Genomic DNA, 19,371 nt, shown 5'->3' with positions numbered 1-19,371 from the left:
GTATATTGATCCCCCAGCCTTGTACAATAAGAATTGAAAGTTCAGCTGACTGGAGCTTGAGCACTGTCAAGGTAGGGCCTCAAAGAGAAATCTGTAAAGATCTGACAGTTCTCCAAAGACAAACTTCCCCAGCCCAAAGCCCAGCAGACACTGCAATCACTGTTATGAACGATACTACTCAAGTTCTAATGTTGCTGAATGTGCCAATCCCAGCAGCCTAAGGGTGTCTCTACTAGAAAAGGGTGATTATGGAATTTTAACATTTTTAACAGACGATCTGTATTATGGGACAGAAGCCAATGCTTAACTCACCTAAGTATCTAAGTATCTGGCACAAAAGAGCAAAAGCCAAACACATTGTAGATTGATTTGATCCTGGCGTTCCCAAAAAGAATAGAACATTGCCCCTTGCCCCACAATGGCTTCAACCTTCCAATTGCAACGTTTCAAAACAAAACCATAAACCACACTTTCTGGCAAAAGCACTATGTCTGCCAGGCAAGAGAGGGCTGTTTGTACTAGCAGCAATAAATCCCCACAAGAAGCAGATTTGGACTTTTAGGAGGTGTGAAGTTTGGTTTCTTTTCAAATAACGATGTATGGAGCCAACTGCTTTAATCTCTAAGCAATCTTAAACCTCACAGTGACTCCCCTGCTCACCCTGGTATTGTTTCCCAAGCTTTGGGGGTACAATAGATTTTTCTTAAAATTCCATTATAAGGAAGAATGTCCTGGCCACCAGCCTCAGAGCCATGTCAAAGTCCCCCTTTGTATTGCTCAGACACATGCTCTACATTTAAAGAATCAATACTAAAAATCCCTGGGTTTCCAGATGCCAAGAATAAAAGCACCAATAATAAAATTTATTTTGGTACAAAGAAGGGAAATCCAAGCAGCCCAAAAAAGAAAAGTGCCAGGTGCCAGTCACTGTTACTTCCAAACATCATGACTGGCTGGTAGTGTGATCGGTAGATTAAATTCAGTCCATATTCACCAGGGCTGAGTTTTAAGTTTGGATGAGTTGTATTAAGCCATTCGACTTTCTTCTTCCCTATAAGCTCCAGAGCATAGCTTCATAAGACAGTCTGTAGCAAAACTGGTACAGCCACCTTGGAAGAAAGTTCAGCAGTTAATACACTATTACCATATGAGCTAGTGACTCTGCTCCAAGTGATTTGAAAATTATGTACACATCCACACACAAACACATACACACACTGCATACTGATATTTTTAGGAGCTTTATTTAAATTGCTAAAACTTTGAAGCAACCAAGTTATCTTCTTATAGATAAACGGTAAAGTATATGGTGGTACATCCAGACAGTAGGATATTTGTTATTCAGTGCTAAAAAGAAATGAGCTCTCAAGCCATGAAAAGACATGGAGGAATGTCTTATGACTAAGTGAAAGAAGCCAGTCAGAAATGGCTACATAATGTAACTTCTAACTCTATGACATTCAGGAAAAGGCAAAACTATAGAGACAGATACATCCTCACAACCTCTGATTGTTTATCAGTGTAGGTTCATCCTACTACTTTGGTGCAAGGATATCCATAGTGGGGCAGGCTGTATGTGTGCAGGTAGGAGGTATATGGGAACTCTCAATACTTTCAATTAAATTTTGCTCTGAACTCAAACTTGCTCTAAAAAGTAAAGTCAATTATTTTTTAAGAGAAAACATAGTTAAAATAAGGTAAAATCAGAGGTTGTTTGCTTAGCATTGGGTAGATTTTATGATGGTGATGTCTAGACAGTGGATTGGTGTTTTGGATGACCAACAAGATGGCTGTGGGACATTGGAGGAGATCCACATTCCATACTTCATTCTGTGTATCACAGAAGAGGGTGAGACAGTGCAGTTGGCTAGGCTTAACCAAACACAGAGGTAGAAGAGATGGTGCCGTGATCGGGTTAATGCATCCCCAGTGTACCCAAGGGTCATATCGCCTTTGCATCTGATCTGGCAGTAGTAATACTGAGGTGTAGATGGGGGTTTTTGAAGGAGGTTCAAGAATTAGCACTGCCCCCTTGGACTGCCCAAAGTCTGAACCAGTTGATAAACAAGACTGAAGAATTAGAAAAACTGGCACCTGCAGCATTAGAAACAACCGGCCTTGACTAGAACCCATACCACTAAGCCTACTGCAGGGCAGAGCAACTGAGAACACATGCTCTTTCAGACTGTCTAGCTTCCAGAAGAGCAAGAGGACAGGGCTGTGCATGCCTAATTGCTCTTCCAAAATTGACAATCAGATAAGTCATTCTACTTCCCCCATACTGAGTGACTGAAGATGGCAAGTAGCCAGAAATGTTACACTATCAGATGTCCCTTTACATGATAATATACATCTATGTGGGGAGACATCATTCCCTTCTAAATGTAAAATGTAGATAATTGGATCATAGTGGCATGTGGTCTCCTGAAACAATTCAAAGATTAAATTCATCCTTTCCTCTTTGTTTCAGATACCTTGAGCGTTACTTGAAGGAGTTCATTGTATCTGCTGATAGGTTCTTCATGGTTGGCCATAAAGTCATATTTTACATCATGATAGATGATCTCTCCAGGATGCCTTTGATAGAGTTGGGTCGTCTGCGTTCCTTCAAAGTGTTTGAGATCAAGCCTGAGAAGAGATGGCAGGACATCAGCATGATGCGCATGAAGACTATTGGGGAGCACATCTTAACCCACATCCAGCATGAGGTTGATTACCTCTTCTGCATGGATGTGGACCAGGTCTTCCAAGATAATTTTGGTGTAGAGACTCTGGGCCAGTTAGTGGCTCAGCTACAGGCCTGGTGGTACAAAGCAGATCCTGATGAATTTACCTATGAGAGGCGGAGTGAGTCAGCAGCATATATTCCATTTGGAGAGGGGGATTTTTATTACCATGCAGCCATTTTTGGAGGAACACCCATTCAGGTTCTCAACCTCACCCAGGAGTGCTTTAAGGGAATCCTCCAGGACAAGAAAAATCACATTGAAGCTCAGTGGCATGATGAAAGCCATCTAAACAAGTATTTCCTTCACAACAAACCTACTAAAATCTTATCCCCAGAATTCTGCTGGGATTATCATATAGGCTTACCTCCAGATATTAAAGCTGTCAAGATATCTTGGCAGCAGAAAGAGTATAATTTGGTTAGGAATAATGTCTGATTTCAAATTGGGCCAATAGGTTTCTGAATTTGAGAGAGTATTATTCTGGCTAGTTCCTCAGAAAAATAACACTTAATGTTAACTTAAAAAAAAAATACTAACAAAACACCAACATGGCAGACACATACTATTCCTCCTTGTACTTTGAGCCTTGTAATATGGGAGAATTAATCTATGGTAATCAGATGTAAATTCCCAGTAATTCCTTCTCTTCTGGGTTTAGGGAAAATATTATTAGCTAAATCAAAAAGAGTTTGCCATAGGCAAAGAAAAGCCAGAACATTCTATGTGTGTCAGATAATGTACTGAAGAATAGTGTGCTAAGGCAAGTGTTTGGCAACAAGATAAGTTGTGTGTGGAGGGGTGTCTGTCCCCTTGATTCCAATGTCTTCCTGGTTTTGATGTGTCTAAAGCAGCTTAGAGTTTATTTGTAGCCGAAGAACCCTAGTAAGGACACTGCCTACCTTGGCAATCCTCAAAGGCCTCAGCTGATTGCCTTGGGCCATTTGTAATCCATATTTTTTCTCATCAGGATGCTGTTTGGCTTCCATGGAAAAGAGTGGAGGAGATTCCCAATGGATATCACTGTGGTGCATGTTCAGAGTCCCAGGGAATCTGATGAGGCAGTGGGCTCAGCTTTTACACGAAACAAAGCCTCAACAATGAGTTTGCCATGAAATAGCAAAGAGAGGGGCTAACCACTGTGGGGCCATGCCGCTCTAGAGGGACACAGGGCATGACCTTGGCACTTAAATTACTCTGAAGATGCAGGCACCAAACAGGAGGCATTCAGCCTCCTCAACCCCAAAGAGCTGAATGGAAGGTGCTTCTTGTGTTTCTCAAAGTCATATTTGGCCTACCAGACTTGTATCTTCAGCACCTTGGTGAGGGGAAGTGGATGGACTCAGAGAAGGGAAAGGCACACAATAGACTGAAGAGGCCTGTGGGGACCAGGGCTCATCAGAGGACGATCTGCCACTATCTGGTCCAAGCACCTGTTCTAAATCTCAGGGTTCCTCAGCCTATCACATCCTAACTTGGAGGGATGACATCAAGGAGTGGACTGGAGAAAAGTCCTCCTGTTGAGTGACCCCTCACTTTCCCCTGTTCCATATGCACTGTGGAAGTGTAACAACCAGATGTATTTTACAAAATGGTTAACTGATTTTATAACGAAAGCATGAGGGAATAGCTATGGGAGGCCCAGTCATCATGACTAAAGAGCTGAGCATCAGTACCCTTCTCTAGGAGAAGTGGTGACATCCTACACATTGTAAGTTAAAGCAAATCAATGTAAAGGAAGTTGGTAGGCCATATTTACATATGCACATATATTTATATTTTGCTTTTGTTCCTGTTTGGATCATTCATTTCTATTTTTAAGCAATTTATTTGAAGAGCCATTGCTTGGCTTGATAAACAGCAAAAGGGACCTCTTTGATGAAATGAAACCTACATTTTCTCTACTATTTCACTGTGCCTTCAATTGTTGCAAAAAACGAAAAAATACATTCCAACAAATACCAAAAATCCTGAATTAGTGGGCTTTAAAAAAGAAAATGGAGACCGAACATTAGTTAAGAATCTTGCTTCTCTTTTATTCAAGATATGTTGGAACCAGTCTAGAGTAGGGAGAGTTTAATGATTTAAATCCTGAACCAAAGAAGTAATCTATCCTGAAAGTTTAGAGAAAAGGGGTAAAGGGATTTTGAGGGAATTTTTTTTTATTTAAATTCACTTAAATTTAAATCCTCAATGGACAAATTCAAGATCTAATTAATGATAATGCTTAAACACTTTTTAATCAAATTTCTGATTTATAATTGAATAAATTATTTTCTCAGTATATTCTGGTCTGGTCATGGATTATACATCTTCTCCCAAAGATGTTCAGAATGGTCAAATGTAGAACTTTAGGTTCTTAGACTCTGAAAAGCCCTCACACCTTTCTGAAAATGTGTGTTGCATTACAAAGATAATACAAAGAACAGGCTGCAGATCCAGCCCCAACTTTTAAAAATAACAAATGCTTATATTGAGCTTTTCAAAGTGATATACTGAGATAATTAATTGCCAGTGGAAAGACCATTGGGCAGAGGCTTGACCCTGAGGCTCAGGGTGGGGCACCAGGGCAGAGGAAGAAAACAATCCTAGAACTATATTTGGGAGTTATTAGTTCTGACCTCTGGGGAACACAGCTGGCCAAGGGGGAAAGGATGGCTTTCTAGCGAGTCTGGGTAAATGTATTTATAATACGAAAAATAAGGTGGCCAGGCTGATATAGTGAGATGCACAAGGTATGATTTCTTCATTGTAGAGAATTAGTCAATTATATAAATGAGAAAAATCAGATTCAGAAAAGTTAAGCCACCCAGTTAGTAAGTGACTGAGCTGAAATTTCAACCAAGAAGCTCACAAGGTCACAGTGTGTTGACACAATAAATACACAGGGCCATGTTTCAGATCAGTGTAAATACAACTTGTAAAAGAATCTTATAAAGGGTATTTTTGGTCATAAGAATATCTTAAAAGCTAGATATCTTCCTAGGCCTTAAACCTGCTCCAAATGCATTAAATAAGTTAAACTGCATCATGTAAAAAAAAAAGTTTGTTATTCTTATCTTTATATTGTGTATAAAGAGCTATGTAAGCACCACATGCTTGCACTGGGCTGTTACTCTATGGCATTGCCTAGGACTGCCTCATCAGGAATCAGGGTGGGTGGATGGGACCATCATACTGTTATGGCTGTTGACTGTGAGGAGTCCTTGCTTCCCCAATGTTGAAGTATAACACCAGAGAAGCACGCCGAGGCAAGTTTAGAGTAGAAAATAGAAGTTTATTAAAGGACAGCAGAAAAGACCTCCCGGAGGAAGAAGGGGACCCAAGAGGTCGAATCCGTGGAAGTGCGGTTGTCTCTCCATTTTATAATTTTCCGTGATGGAATGTAGGTGGGAAGGCTTGAGGGGTGGGACACAGGTGGGCCAAAGAAGTAATCTGGGCACTTCCGAGTCAGCATCTTCAAGTTTGCTGTTCATTAACATTTCTTTGGGATGGGCTATCTTCAAATCTGTTGGGGGCTGTTTCCTGGACTTCATTAACATTCCAGGAGAGTTGCTTAACTTTTCCGGAAATTCATTCTCAACATGGCCTCCATTTTAGATTTCACTCGATATTAGACCCGATTTACCTAACTACACTGACTACCTAATTTTAAATTTGGCTTCAATACCTTCTTCCACTCCACCTCAACTGTGGAACTACATGCAGCTGGGAGGGCATGAAGATATTTTCTTTGTCCTTGGAATGACACATTTGGATCTCTCCTAGCCAAAGTCACTATGTGGGAACCTCAGCTCTGGCAATACTTTTAGATACAAACATTTATTAAGTGTACTGTTTTATCAAACATGCCCTATGTAAATGAATAAAAAAGGCACACTCAGGCATGAAAAGTCACAGAATGTGTAACACGCTCTGTATAAATTTTCAGGAGAGATAATAGGGCTAAGTGGGGATTGATTGGTGTCTAAGTCTCAGATCTGAAAAGGTGCAGAGCTAGGATTTAAACCCAGGACTGCTGACTCTAGATCCTGTGGTCTTTTGACATCTGTAGACTACCTTCCTCACTGTCTCTTACGCATACGCTTTAACCACCTTATTTTTGAAATTTGGGGACACCAAATGAATCACTATCAAAAATTCTGTTTTTGTTTTGTTGTTGTTGTTGGGCATTATAAAGAAATGAGCAGAAAACCTAAAAACTTTTCAAAGTCAGGGTGTTAAGTCTATAGTTGGAGACAAGGAAACTTGAAACCTGAGCAAGGTATGTGATGTAAATATATACTGGACTAGGAAAGTATGGAGGAAGAAAGGGTGTCAGAGAGGTGTAGCCCCAGAGGTGCTGAGTCTGAACTGAGGTTTGAAAGAAGAGAAGGGATCACTGTGAAGAGTGGATGGAATGAGAGAAGCAGCAGGAGTGAAGCACAGAAAGTTGTCATAAGACTTTCATAGAAATCTACAAAAATGGTGCTAGGGCTTTGGGACTGGTGAGATCACCCGGAAGAGGCTGTGTGAAAAGAAGCAAAGACCATGTAAGGGCTCTGGCTGGCTGGAGACACAGTCACCCTGCAGTCTGGTGTCTCTTCCCTGCAGTCTGGTGTCCTTTAGGGAATCCCTGCGATTTCTATGGAAACAGGTGCCACAATTGGAGTAAGTGATCTAGGCTACATCCATTGGCACTTTACATTAACCTGGTGACAATGACTAATTCAGGGGTTGCCAGGTGACCTAAATGAGCCCAACAAAGTGAATTTTAAGTCTTTTGTTAGAAATGAGGAAGCATGTGAACTGGGAGCTGCCCTATGAGGGACTGACAATAGAGAAGGAAGAGCAGGGAAGCTAGGGAACCCACTCTCGGGGACAACCTTGGCCAGATTCAACCTTCACATCTGCACTGCCTGTGGGCTTTTTCAAGTGTGCAACCAGTAAAGACCCACTATTGTTTAAGCCAGTTGGAATTGGCCTTTCTCTCACCTGTTAATGAAAATATTCTCATTGAATCACTCTCAGATTGTTAGTTCCTTAAAGGCAGGACTGTCATCTGTCTTTGCATCAACCCCAGGACCTATTAAGTCACCTAGCTCAGAGGCAGTGCTTAAACAATGAGGTCATTTAATAAACAAGTGGATGATGGCATCATGCCTCATAAGAAATGTTTTTCTTTAATTTTTAATTTTGATTATCAATTGTTATTAAAAAATGTGGATGGTTTTCTATGTGGCATCTGGAAGATTTCCTCCTGTGGTGCACATATGGGGACCAGGAGTTGCAGGAGTTACATTTGCTTCATCAGCATAGAACAGTGGTTGTCAACTAGGAATCATTTCCCTTCCAGCCCCTTGGGACATTTGGCAATGGCAATGTCTGGAGGCATTTTTGGTTGTCACAATTGGTTGGAGGAGTGCTATGGGCATCTAGTGGTATAAACAAGGAACACTGCTGAACAACTTATAATGCAGAAGACAGCCCCCACAACAAAGAATCAAAGTGTCATTGGTACCAAGGTCAAGAAACCCTGGCATTAAGTTCTCCTAGATTTCATTAAGAAACACTGGGGAGCCAATACATGTAATAATACCTGCCTCTCCATACCCTGGGGACAGTCCTTTGGTAGGCATCAAGAGTCTCTAGCTCACCTCCTTTTCTTCCATTAAAATTCACAGCTAAGGTGAGGATGTGGGGGATAAGGATACTTATACATTGTTGATGGGACTGCAAATTACCACATCCACTTTGGAAAGCAGTGTGGGGATCCCTCAAAAGACTAAGACTGGAACCATCTTATGACCCAGCCATCTCATTTTTTGGCATTTATCTAAAAGAACTAAAATCAGCATTCTATTGTGATACATGCATACCAATGTTTATAGCAGCCCAATTCATGATAGCCAAGTATGGAACTAGCCTAAGAGTCAACAGACAAATGTGTTGAGAGCCACAGCCGAAGCAGCCCCAGCAAACTTCCAGCTGATTGGCTCACAGCGGCCCAAGCAAACTTCCAACTGATTGGCTCACCGCGGCCCCAGCAACCAGCTGATTGGCTCCTCTGCGGTGATGCTCATTGGACTGTTTCCCCGCCCTTTCAGAACACAGAGCTGCTCATTGGGGGACTCTTTTGGCTCCGCCCACATGACCCAGCCAATCGGCCTCAAGAGTGGGAAGAGATTGGGGGAGGTGCTCACAGGGAGTGCCTGAGGTGGCAGTTGGGCTCTGAGGGAATTCCTGAAGAGCTCCTGTGGTGCAGCATGTGTGTTCTAAAAATAAAGTTCGTTTTTGCTTGATAAGTGGCTCCTGAATTGTGCCCAGCCAGACTGCGGCATTTGGTGGCCCAGACGGGGAACACCTGAAGCTTGGGGGTAAGTGAAATTGCTCGCCCCTGAGGAAGAGCGAGAGAATGGGTGACCATTTTAAAAAACAATGTGTTCTTGTTTTGATTTATTTTATCTTTAAGTTGCCTGTCCCTAGAACTTTTTCAGGCAAACTGGGAAAAGTGGTTGGCTCAGGGTTTGAAGTTGTTCTGCCCTAAGGAAGAGATAAAGATAGACCACGAAAATACATTTCAAGAAAAATAGGAAAATTGATACAACGATATTTTGTTCTGTTTTTGTTTCATTCTGTTTCGGTTTTGTTTTGTGTTATCTTGTTGGGTTGCATTATCTTTATAGTAGATTAGAAATTAGTAAAAAACAAACCGAAAGAGTGTTAAGTAAATTGTTAGAGGTTCAGACTATGGTAGAAAACATGTTAGATCAAGCAAAAGAGAAGGTCTTTCGAGTTAGTTAGAGGAAGAAAATTTAAAGGAGGAAGGACTATCAGGGAAAAAGTTCCAACAGGAGGCTGCTACTAACACCGTACTATCACCAGAGGGCGTAAGTGTCCAACCAATAGCTCCGCCTCCATATGCTGGGAGGCCCCCCAACCCCCGTAGTTGATAGATGGGATCCTGAGACAGGACCTCAAAGATTAGCATGCTCTGTATTTGAGCAGGCAGGAGGACAGTGAATTCACCATGTTTTAGATTTCAAAACAGTGAAGCAGCTAAAAGAGGCTGTAACAACCTATGGTCTTCAAGCACCCTTCACTGTAAACATGGTTGAATCCATTACCAATTTGAGCATGACGCCAGCAGATTGGACTAGTATGTGTAAAGCTGTGCTAAATGGAGGACAATACCTGTTATGGAAGGTTGCCAATGAGGAATTTTGCACAGAGACGGCTAGGCAAAATGCAGCAGCCGGTTATCCTCAGAGAAATCTAGATATGTTGTTAGGAAAGGGACCTTATGAGGGTCAGCAGAAACAAATTGCATATGATCCTGCTATATACTCACAAATTGCTGTAGATGCGGTTAGGGCATGGAAGACTATACAAGGTCATGGAGGATTACAAGGTCAATTATCTAAGGTAATACAAGGAGCTAATGAACCTTACGCTGAATTTGTAGATAGGCTTATTCAAACAGCTACCAGAGTTTTTGGGGATACAGAACAAGCAATACCATTAATAAAACAACTGGCTTATGAGCAAACAAATTGTTGGTGCAGAGAGGTCATTAGACCATGGAAACATGAAGATTTAAACACATATATTAAATTATGTAGAGATATTAATGAACAAGGGCAAGTCTTGGCAGCTGCAGTACAACAGGCTTTAGATGCCAGGCCAAAAACATGCTACAATTGTGAACAAACAGGACATTTTAAAAGGAATTACCCCATAGAAGAAGGGTTTAACAATACTAGATATCAAAGGGGTATTTGCTCACGATGCTGTAGAGGAAGACATTGGGCTAATGAATGCCGTTCTCAAACCACCATAGAGGGTACTCCGTTACCAAAAAACAGACAAGGACCAGGTGTTTACCCACGATATTGTGGAGAAAGGCATCAGGCTCCATTGCCAAAAAACGGACAGGGGGGCCCAATGCTCCAGGGCCCACGACCACGAATATACGGGGCACTGGAGGAACCCAGCAACACCATCAGGGTAGTGCCCAGGACACATTATCCACTAGATCCCTCACTAGACAAACCAGAGGAAGTGCAGGATTGGACATCTGTGCCTCCGCCAGAACAGTACTAACTCCAGAGATGGGAGTTCAAATCATTCCCACAGGGGTAAAAGGGCCTCTTCCCCAAGGAACAGTAGGCTTATTATTGGGACACAGTTCTTCTACTCTAAAAGGACTTATGATAAGTCCTGGGGTAATTGATCCCGATTATGAAGGTGAAATAAAAATTATAGCCAGTTCTCCAAAGGGTATATCAGTAATTTCACCAGGAGATAGAATAGCACAGTTATTAATAATACCCAGCCTACATGACAAATTTTCCAGTCGTACTGTAGAAAGAGGTTCCAGGGGATTAGGCTCCACAGGTGTAGATTGGGCTATGCTTTCTTTAAATTTAGATTCTCACCCCATGCTAAAACTAAATATTCAAGGACATGAATTTAATGGGCTACTGGATACAGGTGCAGACCTTAGCATCATCTCTCATCAAGAATGGCCAAAACATTGGCCATTACAACAAGCCACTCAAACGCTTCAAGGCCTAGGAGTGGTGACCAATCCCCATAGAAGTGCGATGGTATTAGATTGGAAGGATCCTGAAAGATGTAAGGGAACTATACAGCCATATGTATGGGATCATCTTCCTATAAATTTATGGGGACGAGATGTCCTAGATCAATTAGGACTAACATTAACAAATAACATCAATTCAAATGTGCCCACTATTATGGCTAGACAAGGTTTTAGGAAAGGAAAAAGATTAGGAGAACAAGAGCAAGGTATAGCAGTACCAATACAAATAGATCAAGGAATAAATAGACATGGATTGGGTTTTCAGGAGGGGTCACTGAGACAATAAAAATTACTTGGAAATCAGAAAGACCAGTATGGGTTCCTCAGTGGCCCCTGACTAAAGAAAAGATACAAGCAGCCCATGACCTGGTCAAACAACAATTAGTGGAGGGACATATACAACCTTCTGTATCTCCCCATAATACTCCCATTTTTGTCATCAAAAAGAAATCTGGTAAATGGAGATTATTGCAAGATTTAAGAGCCATTAATAATGAAATGGTTATTATGGGACCTGCTCAATCGGGGATTCCCTAAATGTCTGCTTTGCCAAAAACCTGGTATGTTTTAGTTATAGATATTAAAGAATGGTTTTTTCCAATTCCAATTCATCCTGAGGATAGTCCATGTTTTGCATTTACTATCCCTGCACTGAATCATGAAGGTCCTGATCAGAGATATGAATGTAAAGTACTCCCTCAAGGGATGGCTAACAGTCCAACTATGTGTCAAATTTATGTTAACAAAGTAATCCAGCCACTTAGAAATCAAAATCCTGAACTAAATATTTCACTATATGTATGATGTATTATTAGCACACAAAGATAAAAACACATTGCTAGAATGTTATGCCACACTTACAAACTTATTAAAAAATTATAATCTAGAGATAGCAATAGATAAAGTACAATTAAATTTTCCAATTAATTATTTAGGAGTTCTATTATCCTCAACCATGGTCCGTCCACCACTTTTTTTTTTAAAATAACTAAGGAACAAGCTAGACAAATAATAAAACAATGTCAAAATTGTGTGACCTTTTTACCACAAGTTAATCTTGGAGTCAATCCTAGAGGAATGATACCTAACCATATTTGGCAGATGGACGTCACACACTTGCCAGAATTTGGAAAATTAAAATATTTGCATGTTACAGTTGATACTTCTTCCGGATTTTTGATGGGCTCCCTTCATACCGGAGAAAAAAATTAAGGATATTATAGCTCATTGCTTACAAAATTTTGCCACTGTGGGTGTTCCAAAACAGTTAAAAACATAACTTCTTCCTCTTTTAAACAATTTTGCTCATCATTTGGCATTACTCATATAACAGGAATCCCATACAATCCACAGGGACAAGGCATAGTTGAAAGAGCTCATCAAACTATTAAAATGTACTTATTAAAGCAAAAAGAGGAAATTGGGAAGGGGTGTATATCCCCCAAAGGTAAACTTAAAATAACCCTTTTTACTCTAAACTTTTTAAATTTGGATTCATCAGGGCTTAGTGCTGCGGAAAGGCATATGTGTCCAAAAAATGTACATAAGCCCAAGGTACTTTGGAAGGATATTCTAACAGGACAATGGAAAGGTCCTGACCCAGTGATTGTCTGGAGTCGGAGGTCTGTTTGTGTGTTTCCACAGGGAGAACAGCAGCCGATTTGGATTCCAGAAAGATTAACTAAAGCGATTTCTACAGACCAAAAAGAACATGATTTGGCTCAAATCCATAACAGCTGGTATCCAGAACTCCAGTTTGGCTATCCTTACATCTGTGACAGTGGTTCTCCCACACCTGGAGGCTAATGAAACCAGGATTTTTTTTTCAATATCTATTTTATTGTTGCCCTTTCCCACATCATAAAGTTCTATTTTGTTTTTTGAGCTCATACAGACCTAGGTTAATGTTTTGCTGATCAGTTCTATTTTTGACCATAGAGTTTTTAAACATTGCAATGGAGATTTCACCTGTAAAGAGTTATAAGGCCTTTACTATTATGTTATGTGTTGTATGAATTATATTATGTGTGCACACTTGTGTTTTGTGTTGTATGTTTGTATGTGCATATGTCCATATATGACGAGCGCTCATGAAAAAAATGGATCCAAATATTTTTTTCTTATTCACATGATTTAAATGGTTTAATTTAAATTGGGTAAACAGCTGTTGAGGATTGTTTTAATATGTGAACAAAAAAGGAGGTTAACAGATCTATTTGTTTACTTTCACCTTTCCTTTTCATTATATTTAATAATTCTGTTCAGGATAATGTAAATTGCTCAGAAAATTGTTTTCTTTTAGTGCCTGCTGGAATGTTACATAATATTTTCTTTAACCATTATTGCCAGAATTCTTATCTTTATCCCAGTGCCGGTGAAGACAAAGATAAAACCAAACTACAGCTTCTGCAATAGCTATCACTGAACTGCTTGCAGAACTTGCATCAACTATGTATCACTTGTATGCATTATGAACTATCTGTTGGTGCAGCAACTTGTGGTAGTGCCGGGGTATTTTTGCTGATGGTGTCATCGGTGGTACAATTTTTCCAAAAGGAGCCGTCAATTGGCTTGGTGTATCCTCCTCCCTTCTGCTTATGATGGTCGTTCAGCTAAAATTTGGGGGCCAACAGAGGTGAGGCAAAGAACCTCACCCCCCCACTGGTACAAAGGCCTATCTACAGGTGTGGCTGTATGCTGGAACGGTAGTCAATGATGGGTAAGATCCAATTGCAATGGTACCAACCTAAGACAGGAGGCTGACGCCTTGTGGTCAGCTCATCCAATGACGGGTAAGGACCATATGTAGTATTGGACAACTTAAGACAGGCACAGTCCCTAAGCCACATGCTTGTTGTTTAATTAAACAGAGAGGGGGAGATGTTGAGAGCCACAGCCAAAGCGGCCCCAGCAACCAGCTGATTGGCTCCTCTGCGGTGATGCTCATTGGGCTGTTTCCCCTCCCTTTCAGATCACAGAGCTGCTCATTGGGGGACTCTTTTGGCTCCGCCCACACGACCCAGCCAATCGGCCTCAAGAGTGGGAAGAGATTGGGGGAGGTGCTCACAGGGAGTGCCTGAGGTGGCAGTTGGGCTCTGAGGGAATTCCTGAAGAGCTCCTGTGGTGCAGCGTGTGTTCTAAAAATAAAGTTCCTTTCTGGCTCTAAATATAAAGTTCTAAAAATAAAGTTCAATTGGCTCTCACACTGGCTTGTGAGAGCCAATTCTATGGCTCGTGAATTGTGCCTAGCCAGACTGCGGCACAAATGAATAAATAAAATGTGGTATATATACACAACGAGTTCTACCTGATCATAAAGAAGAATGAAATTAAGTCATTTACTGATAAATGGATGGAACTGGAGAAAAACACACTAAGTGACATCAGTTAGACTCAGAAAGTCAAGAACCAAATGTTTCCTCTCACAAGGTAAGGCAGAAAAAGAAAAAATAAATAATTAAAAAAATAAATGAATAAAAAGATTTTGTGAAATCAAGGGGAAGGGAGAAAGAGAGGATAAAGGGAACTACTGGAGAACTAAACCTAAAAATAAAATAAAATAGAACTCACAGCTAAAATAAAGTAGTTCCCTATCCAAGACCTCAGAGGGCAGAAATTTCCAAAGAGGACCCTATTAACCTAAGCAACTTCAGTGATTAAAACATTCTTTTCTGCAGCTGGTGAAGACTGCACATTTGACAAAATAGATATTAATTCTGCATATAAATGAAAGTAGCTAAAAATGTTTAAAGGATGTGGCTGTGAAAACAGTCAAAGTTATAACACTCTCAGTGAATTGACTGTTTAGAATAAGAGGTGGTTAGAGGTTAAGATATTTTGGTTGCGAGGAACTGAAGCACCCTTATTCTGTCTAAACCCCTAAAGGAGCATATTTGAAGGCTCTGAAGAGTTTCTCACCAAAGACAAGCAAGAGTTGAATTGACAGTCAGTGATGTCCTGAAACCAGTTCACACTGGCTTGTGAGAGCCAATTCTATACATTATTTCCCAACTGCCTGTTTGGTGACGTCATTGTGATGGCTTAAAATAGGCATGGTGTTACAGTTTGGATATGCTTCTGTGTTAATGCAGAAATATTCAGAGGTAAAATGATTGAATTATGAGAGCTATAACTTAATCAGTCCATCCTAGTTTGAATGGACTGCTTGGGTGGGAAGTATAGGTAGGTGGGGCATGGCTGGAGGAGGTGGGTCACTGGGGGCATTCCCTGTAGCCTCCTTCCCTTTCCCTTTCTCTGCTTCCTGTCCACCATGAGCAAAGCAGCATTTCTCCACTTCTGCCATCGAGTTTTGTCTTATCCTGAGCCTATGGCAATGTACTTGGCTGACTATGAATTGAACCTCTGAAACTGTGATCTCAAACTTCCTCCTCTAAGTTGTTCTTGTCAGGTATCTTGGTCACAATGATGAAAAGCTAACTAACACATATGGTGAAATTATTTACACAACAGAAATCAGCAAACACTAGGAACTGGGGTTCTTTTTCCTTCACTTTCCTTATTCTTTATTTTTAAAGTCAGTTGTTAAAATTTTACAAGCACATCACAAAAACCAGGCCATGAGCAAAAAACAGGGAATATCAGGGGCCTCATCAGCTGGAAACCGTGAACTTCCCAAGAGGTCTGCCATAAATGTGACCCAGCTCCAACTATCTCCAATCTCAGGGTTTCTTCCTTCAAAACTAAAATCATTGGAAAGAAAATCCACATAGGGCACAGCATCTGCTTCTGCTCCCAGCAGCTCTCTCCTGGAGTAGGTTCACTGGAGGGTGATCACACTGTGGGGGGTTCTCAAAGAAGGATCTATTGTTGAAAGCTAGGTATTTACCCTCTTAAAACATCTATGCATTCCATTTATCTATCTACCACTTCTGGGCATAAGTTATTTCTTCCTACACAACTAAAGTACTCCCTCCCTCCCACTATGGTCTAGAATGTTCTGCTGTACTCCAGCCCACCCCCTTCCTAATGGCAGACTACTGAATCCACAGTTAGTGTCTTAGGGCCAAGCTTCTCAGAGTCTTTCATTTCTTTCAGTTTCTTAGACAGATTATCAAATTTGTAAAATATGTGGGAAATTAGCTTACACTCAAACACACTATAGTCAATAATGGCAGAAGGGAGGAAGAAAGAGAGGTAAATTACAATAACTTCTATTTAAAAGAGGGAAATGATGATTATCTGCTCAAGGTGTACTATGGTTTGAATATGATTTGTCACCACATGATGAGGCTTGGGGCCTTTAAGAGGGGTTAATGCTTTTCTCTCAGGAGGAATTCTTGTTCTCATGGGACCGGACTGGTTACTGTGAGAGCAGGTTCTCCTCAAGTGATCCTGGCACCTTCCCTTGATTCTCTCACATACATACTCTTCTCTATGAGCCCATTTCCTCTTTGCAATTTTCCATCATGGATTGAACTGTCCTGATGCTCTCACTGGAAGCTGAGCAAATACTGATGCCATGCTCTTGAACTTCCAGAACTGAGCCAAATAAACCTCTTTCCTATATAAAGTGCCCAGAGTCTGGTATTTTTAAGGGACAGGTAAACGGGCTTAGGCAGCCAGGGCAAGATGGCAAGTGAGGAGGTTGTGGGCAGGACCAGAAGAAAGGAGCATGGAGAGGGTCTTCTAATGACATCGACTTACTGCTTGACAAAAGTGCTTGTGGACACAAGCAGGGAACCCAATCAGACAGATGCTTCCGTACTCATGCTCTTAAACAGAGGATCCAAGAGAAAAACTAAAACAGACATTGAAGCCAGAATTAGACAGTCAGTCAGTGTAGATAGATCTGGAAGCCAATTTTGAGTGAGTCTGGGAAGTTGGAGATGGTCCCCTGAGGGATCTTATCAAGAACCTGCCCCTGCTCCAACCCAGGTAACCTGTCCCAGGAATTTCCCCTCCCTACAGGGAGCTATAAGGTTGTTAATGTGTCCTTGTCTACTCCATCCTGCCAAGCAGGAGGAGAAAGATAAGGGGGGAAAGGCAGGAGAACAAAGGAAGCCTAGGACATATAAAAAGGGCAGAACACCTCGCTTCTTGGGATACCAGGATACCAGCTTTGGTCCCCTTCTCCCTCGCGGAAGAACTCTGTTACCCCTTTAAAATAAACCCCGCTTTATATGCTTGTCTTGGTGTGCTTCCCTAATGTTCAAACTTCAACATGTGGGGAAGCAGGACTCACCAATAACCGGCAGTATCAACATGGGGACAGAGAGGGCATCAATCAATAACAGTGAGGAGAGCATGGACAGGGGAGGAGATAAGGAAAGGAGGAAATTCCAGAGACCATAAAAAGAACAGGCCAAGACGCCCCCACACTGGATTCCCAGCTCTGAGGCCCCTTGTCTTTGGAGAAGTCTATCTCTGTCACTTTTGCACTAAATCTACTTCTTGCTTGCTATCTTTGTATCCTGTTCTTCAATCCTTTGCTGAACAAACCCAGCACCCCTAGACAGTAATATTTTGCTGTAGCAACACAGCACACACCAAGACAAGGAGCATTCCTGCGCTCTGGAATTCAGCGGGCCTCTGCAGCAAGTTTTCCATCAAGGCTCACTATGGTCTTAAGTGGCAGAGTAACTTGCTTGCAATCTCAATCAGTTGAAAAGCCTGTCCAGAGCTCTACATTGAAGCTCACTGTTTTTATTCTATCAGGTGAATGGGAAACACCTGGTCATCCACACGTGTGGGGTAAAGCCTCCAAAACCCAGCTGTGCCTCTTTCTTAGTGGTAGGAGGCATAAAGCGTTGTTTTTCAAACTTGGCTGAGGCCTGGAATTTCCTGGAGCACTAATATTCATGCCTGGGTCTCATCCCAAAGACTCCTGTTCAATAGGCATGGGGTAAAGCCTGGATGCTGGATTTTTTAGTTTCCCATATGATTCAAATATGCAGTTAAATTAGAGAATGACTGGCACAAAATACAGCAATTTGCCCTGAATTCCTACATTTGCTTTGCATTTTTGCAATTTTTCTTGAGGGAAAATTGCATTTTTATTGTTTGGGACTCGTTAAACTTCTTGAATCTGTAAGTTTATAATTTCTGTAAAATCAAAGTTGGGAAATTTGGGGCTATAATTTCTTTAAGTTTTACTTCTCCATTTTCTCTTTTCTGCATTTCTGGGAATCCAAATACTTGCATATTAGACTACTTGATAACTCTGTTATAGGTACTGAGGTTTTATTTATTTATTTTAACAAAGCATTTCCTTTCTTTTTTAATAAGATGATTAATATTGAATTATCTTTTCTTTCATTGACCGTTTACTCTTCAGGGTTCAATCTGTCAGTAAGCCTCACCAGCAGTATATAAAATATAAATACATATTTTTAAAAGTTCTAGAAGCCCATTGTTTTTGTAGCTTCCATCTCTTGGCTGAGAATACCTATGTGTTCATTCATTTTGACAAATTTTTCTATTAAATCCTTAAATTTTTTCATCATAGCTGCCTTTAAGTTCTTGATGATCTCTTTCAATATCTTCATTACACCAGCTTGCCAGGAAGGAGAGAGTACTGACTGAAAGAGGCACAAGGAAAGTAACTGGGGTCCTGGAGATGGTCACATCTTAACTAAGGTGGTTGTTAGTCACATGTGTATATATATAATAAACACAATGAAATGCACACTTAAATTACATGTTTTACTTTATGTAAATTATAACTCAATTAAAATTTTATTATAAAGCTGTTAAAAATCCCCTCAAAACAAAAGGAGCTTGAAGGATGTTATTTTTAGGAACAGGACAAAAATATAGTCCCCTAGAATAAAAAAGAGGTTACTGGAATATGGATTGTCTTGATCATACATTCTTTCATCATCAAAAGAGAACCTGATGATGTCATCATTCACAGAAGACTAAAATACTAAACACACCTGCTTGAGAGTGACATAGAACCAGTACTGGGCATCTGATTCATGATTTTTCAAGGGGTTCAAAATGTCCTGCTTGAAAACTGTCTTGCTCTCATACAATTTCCACATCTCTTCAAACACATCTTATACCATAAATGTTATCTCCAGTAAAGAATCTGTCTAAATT

General features: G+C 40.8%; 1 protein-coding gene and 1 long non-coding RNA gene across 9 annotated transcripts in view; one reads left to right on the top strand and one right to left on the bottom strand.

Annotated features, from left to right (window-relative positions):
- Ggta1 (glycoprotein alpha-galactosyltransferase 1 (inactive)) overlaps positions 1-5,010 on the top strand; it is a 62,327-nt gene extending 57,317 nt beyond the window's left edge. For all 6 annotated transcript variants that reach the window (XM_027944941.2, XM_027944901.2, XM_027944937.2 and 3 more), the window contains one exon: positions 2,471-5,010. In XM_027944941.2, coding sequence (XP_027800742.1) covers positions 2,471-3,164 — 694 coding nt within the window. In that variant the 3' untranslated portion in view covers positions 3,165-5,010. The remainder of the gene's footprint in view (positions 1-2,470) is intronic.
- LOC114100301 (uncharacterized) overlaps positions 1-19,371 on the bottom strand; it is a 111,413-nt gene that overhangs the window by 16,069 nt on the left and 75,973 nt on the right. The window contains exons 3-4 of one of the 3 annotated variants that reach the window (XR_011704154.1): positions 2,475-2,628; positions 841-1,109 (exon numbers count right to left, since the gene is read on the bottom strand). This is a non-coding gene — a long non-coding RNA (uncharacterized lncRNA). Of the gene's footprint in view, positions 1-840; positions 1,110-1,225; positions 1,831-2,474; positions 2,629-19,371 lie in introns of those variants that run through there. The other 2 variants (XR_011704155.1, XR_011704153.1) reach the window with 2 other exon arrangements.

The sequence above is a fragment of the Marmota flaviventris genome, chromosome 13 (assembly GCF_047511675.1).
Source record: "Marmota flaviventris isolate mMarFla1 chromosome 13, mMarFla1.hap1, whole genome shotgun sequence".
NCBI classification, from domain to species: Eukaryota; Metazoa; Chordata; class Mammalia; order Rodentia; family Sciuridae; genus Marmota; species Marmota flaviventris.
This window is presented reverse-complemented; position numbering and strand designations above follow the sequence as displayed.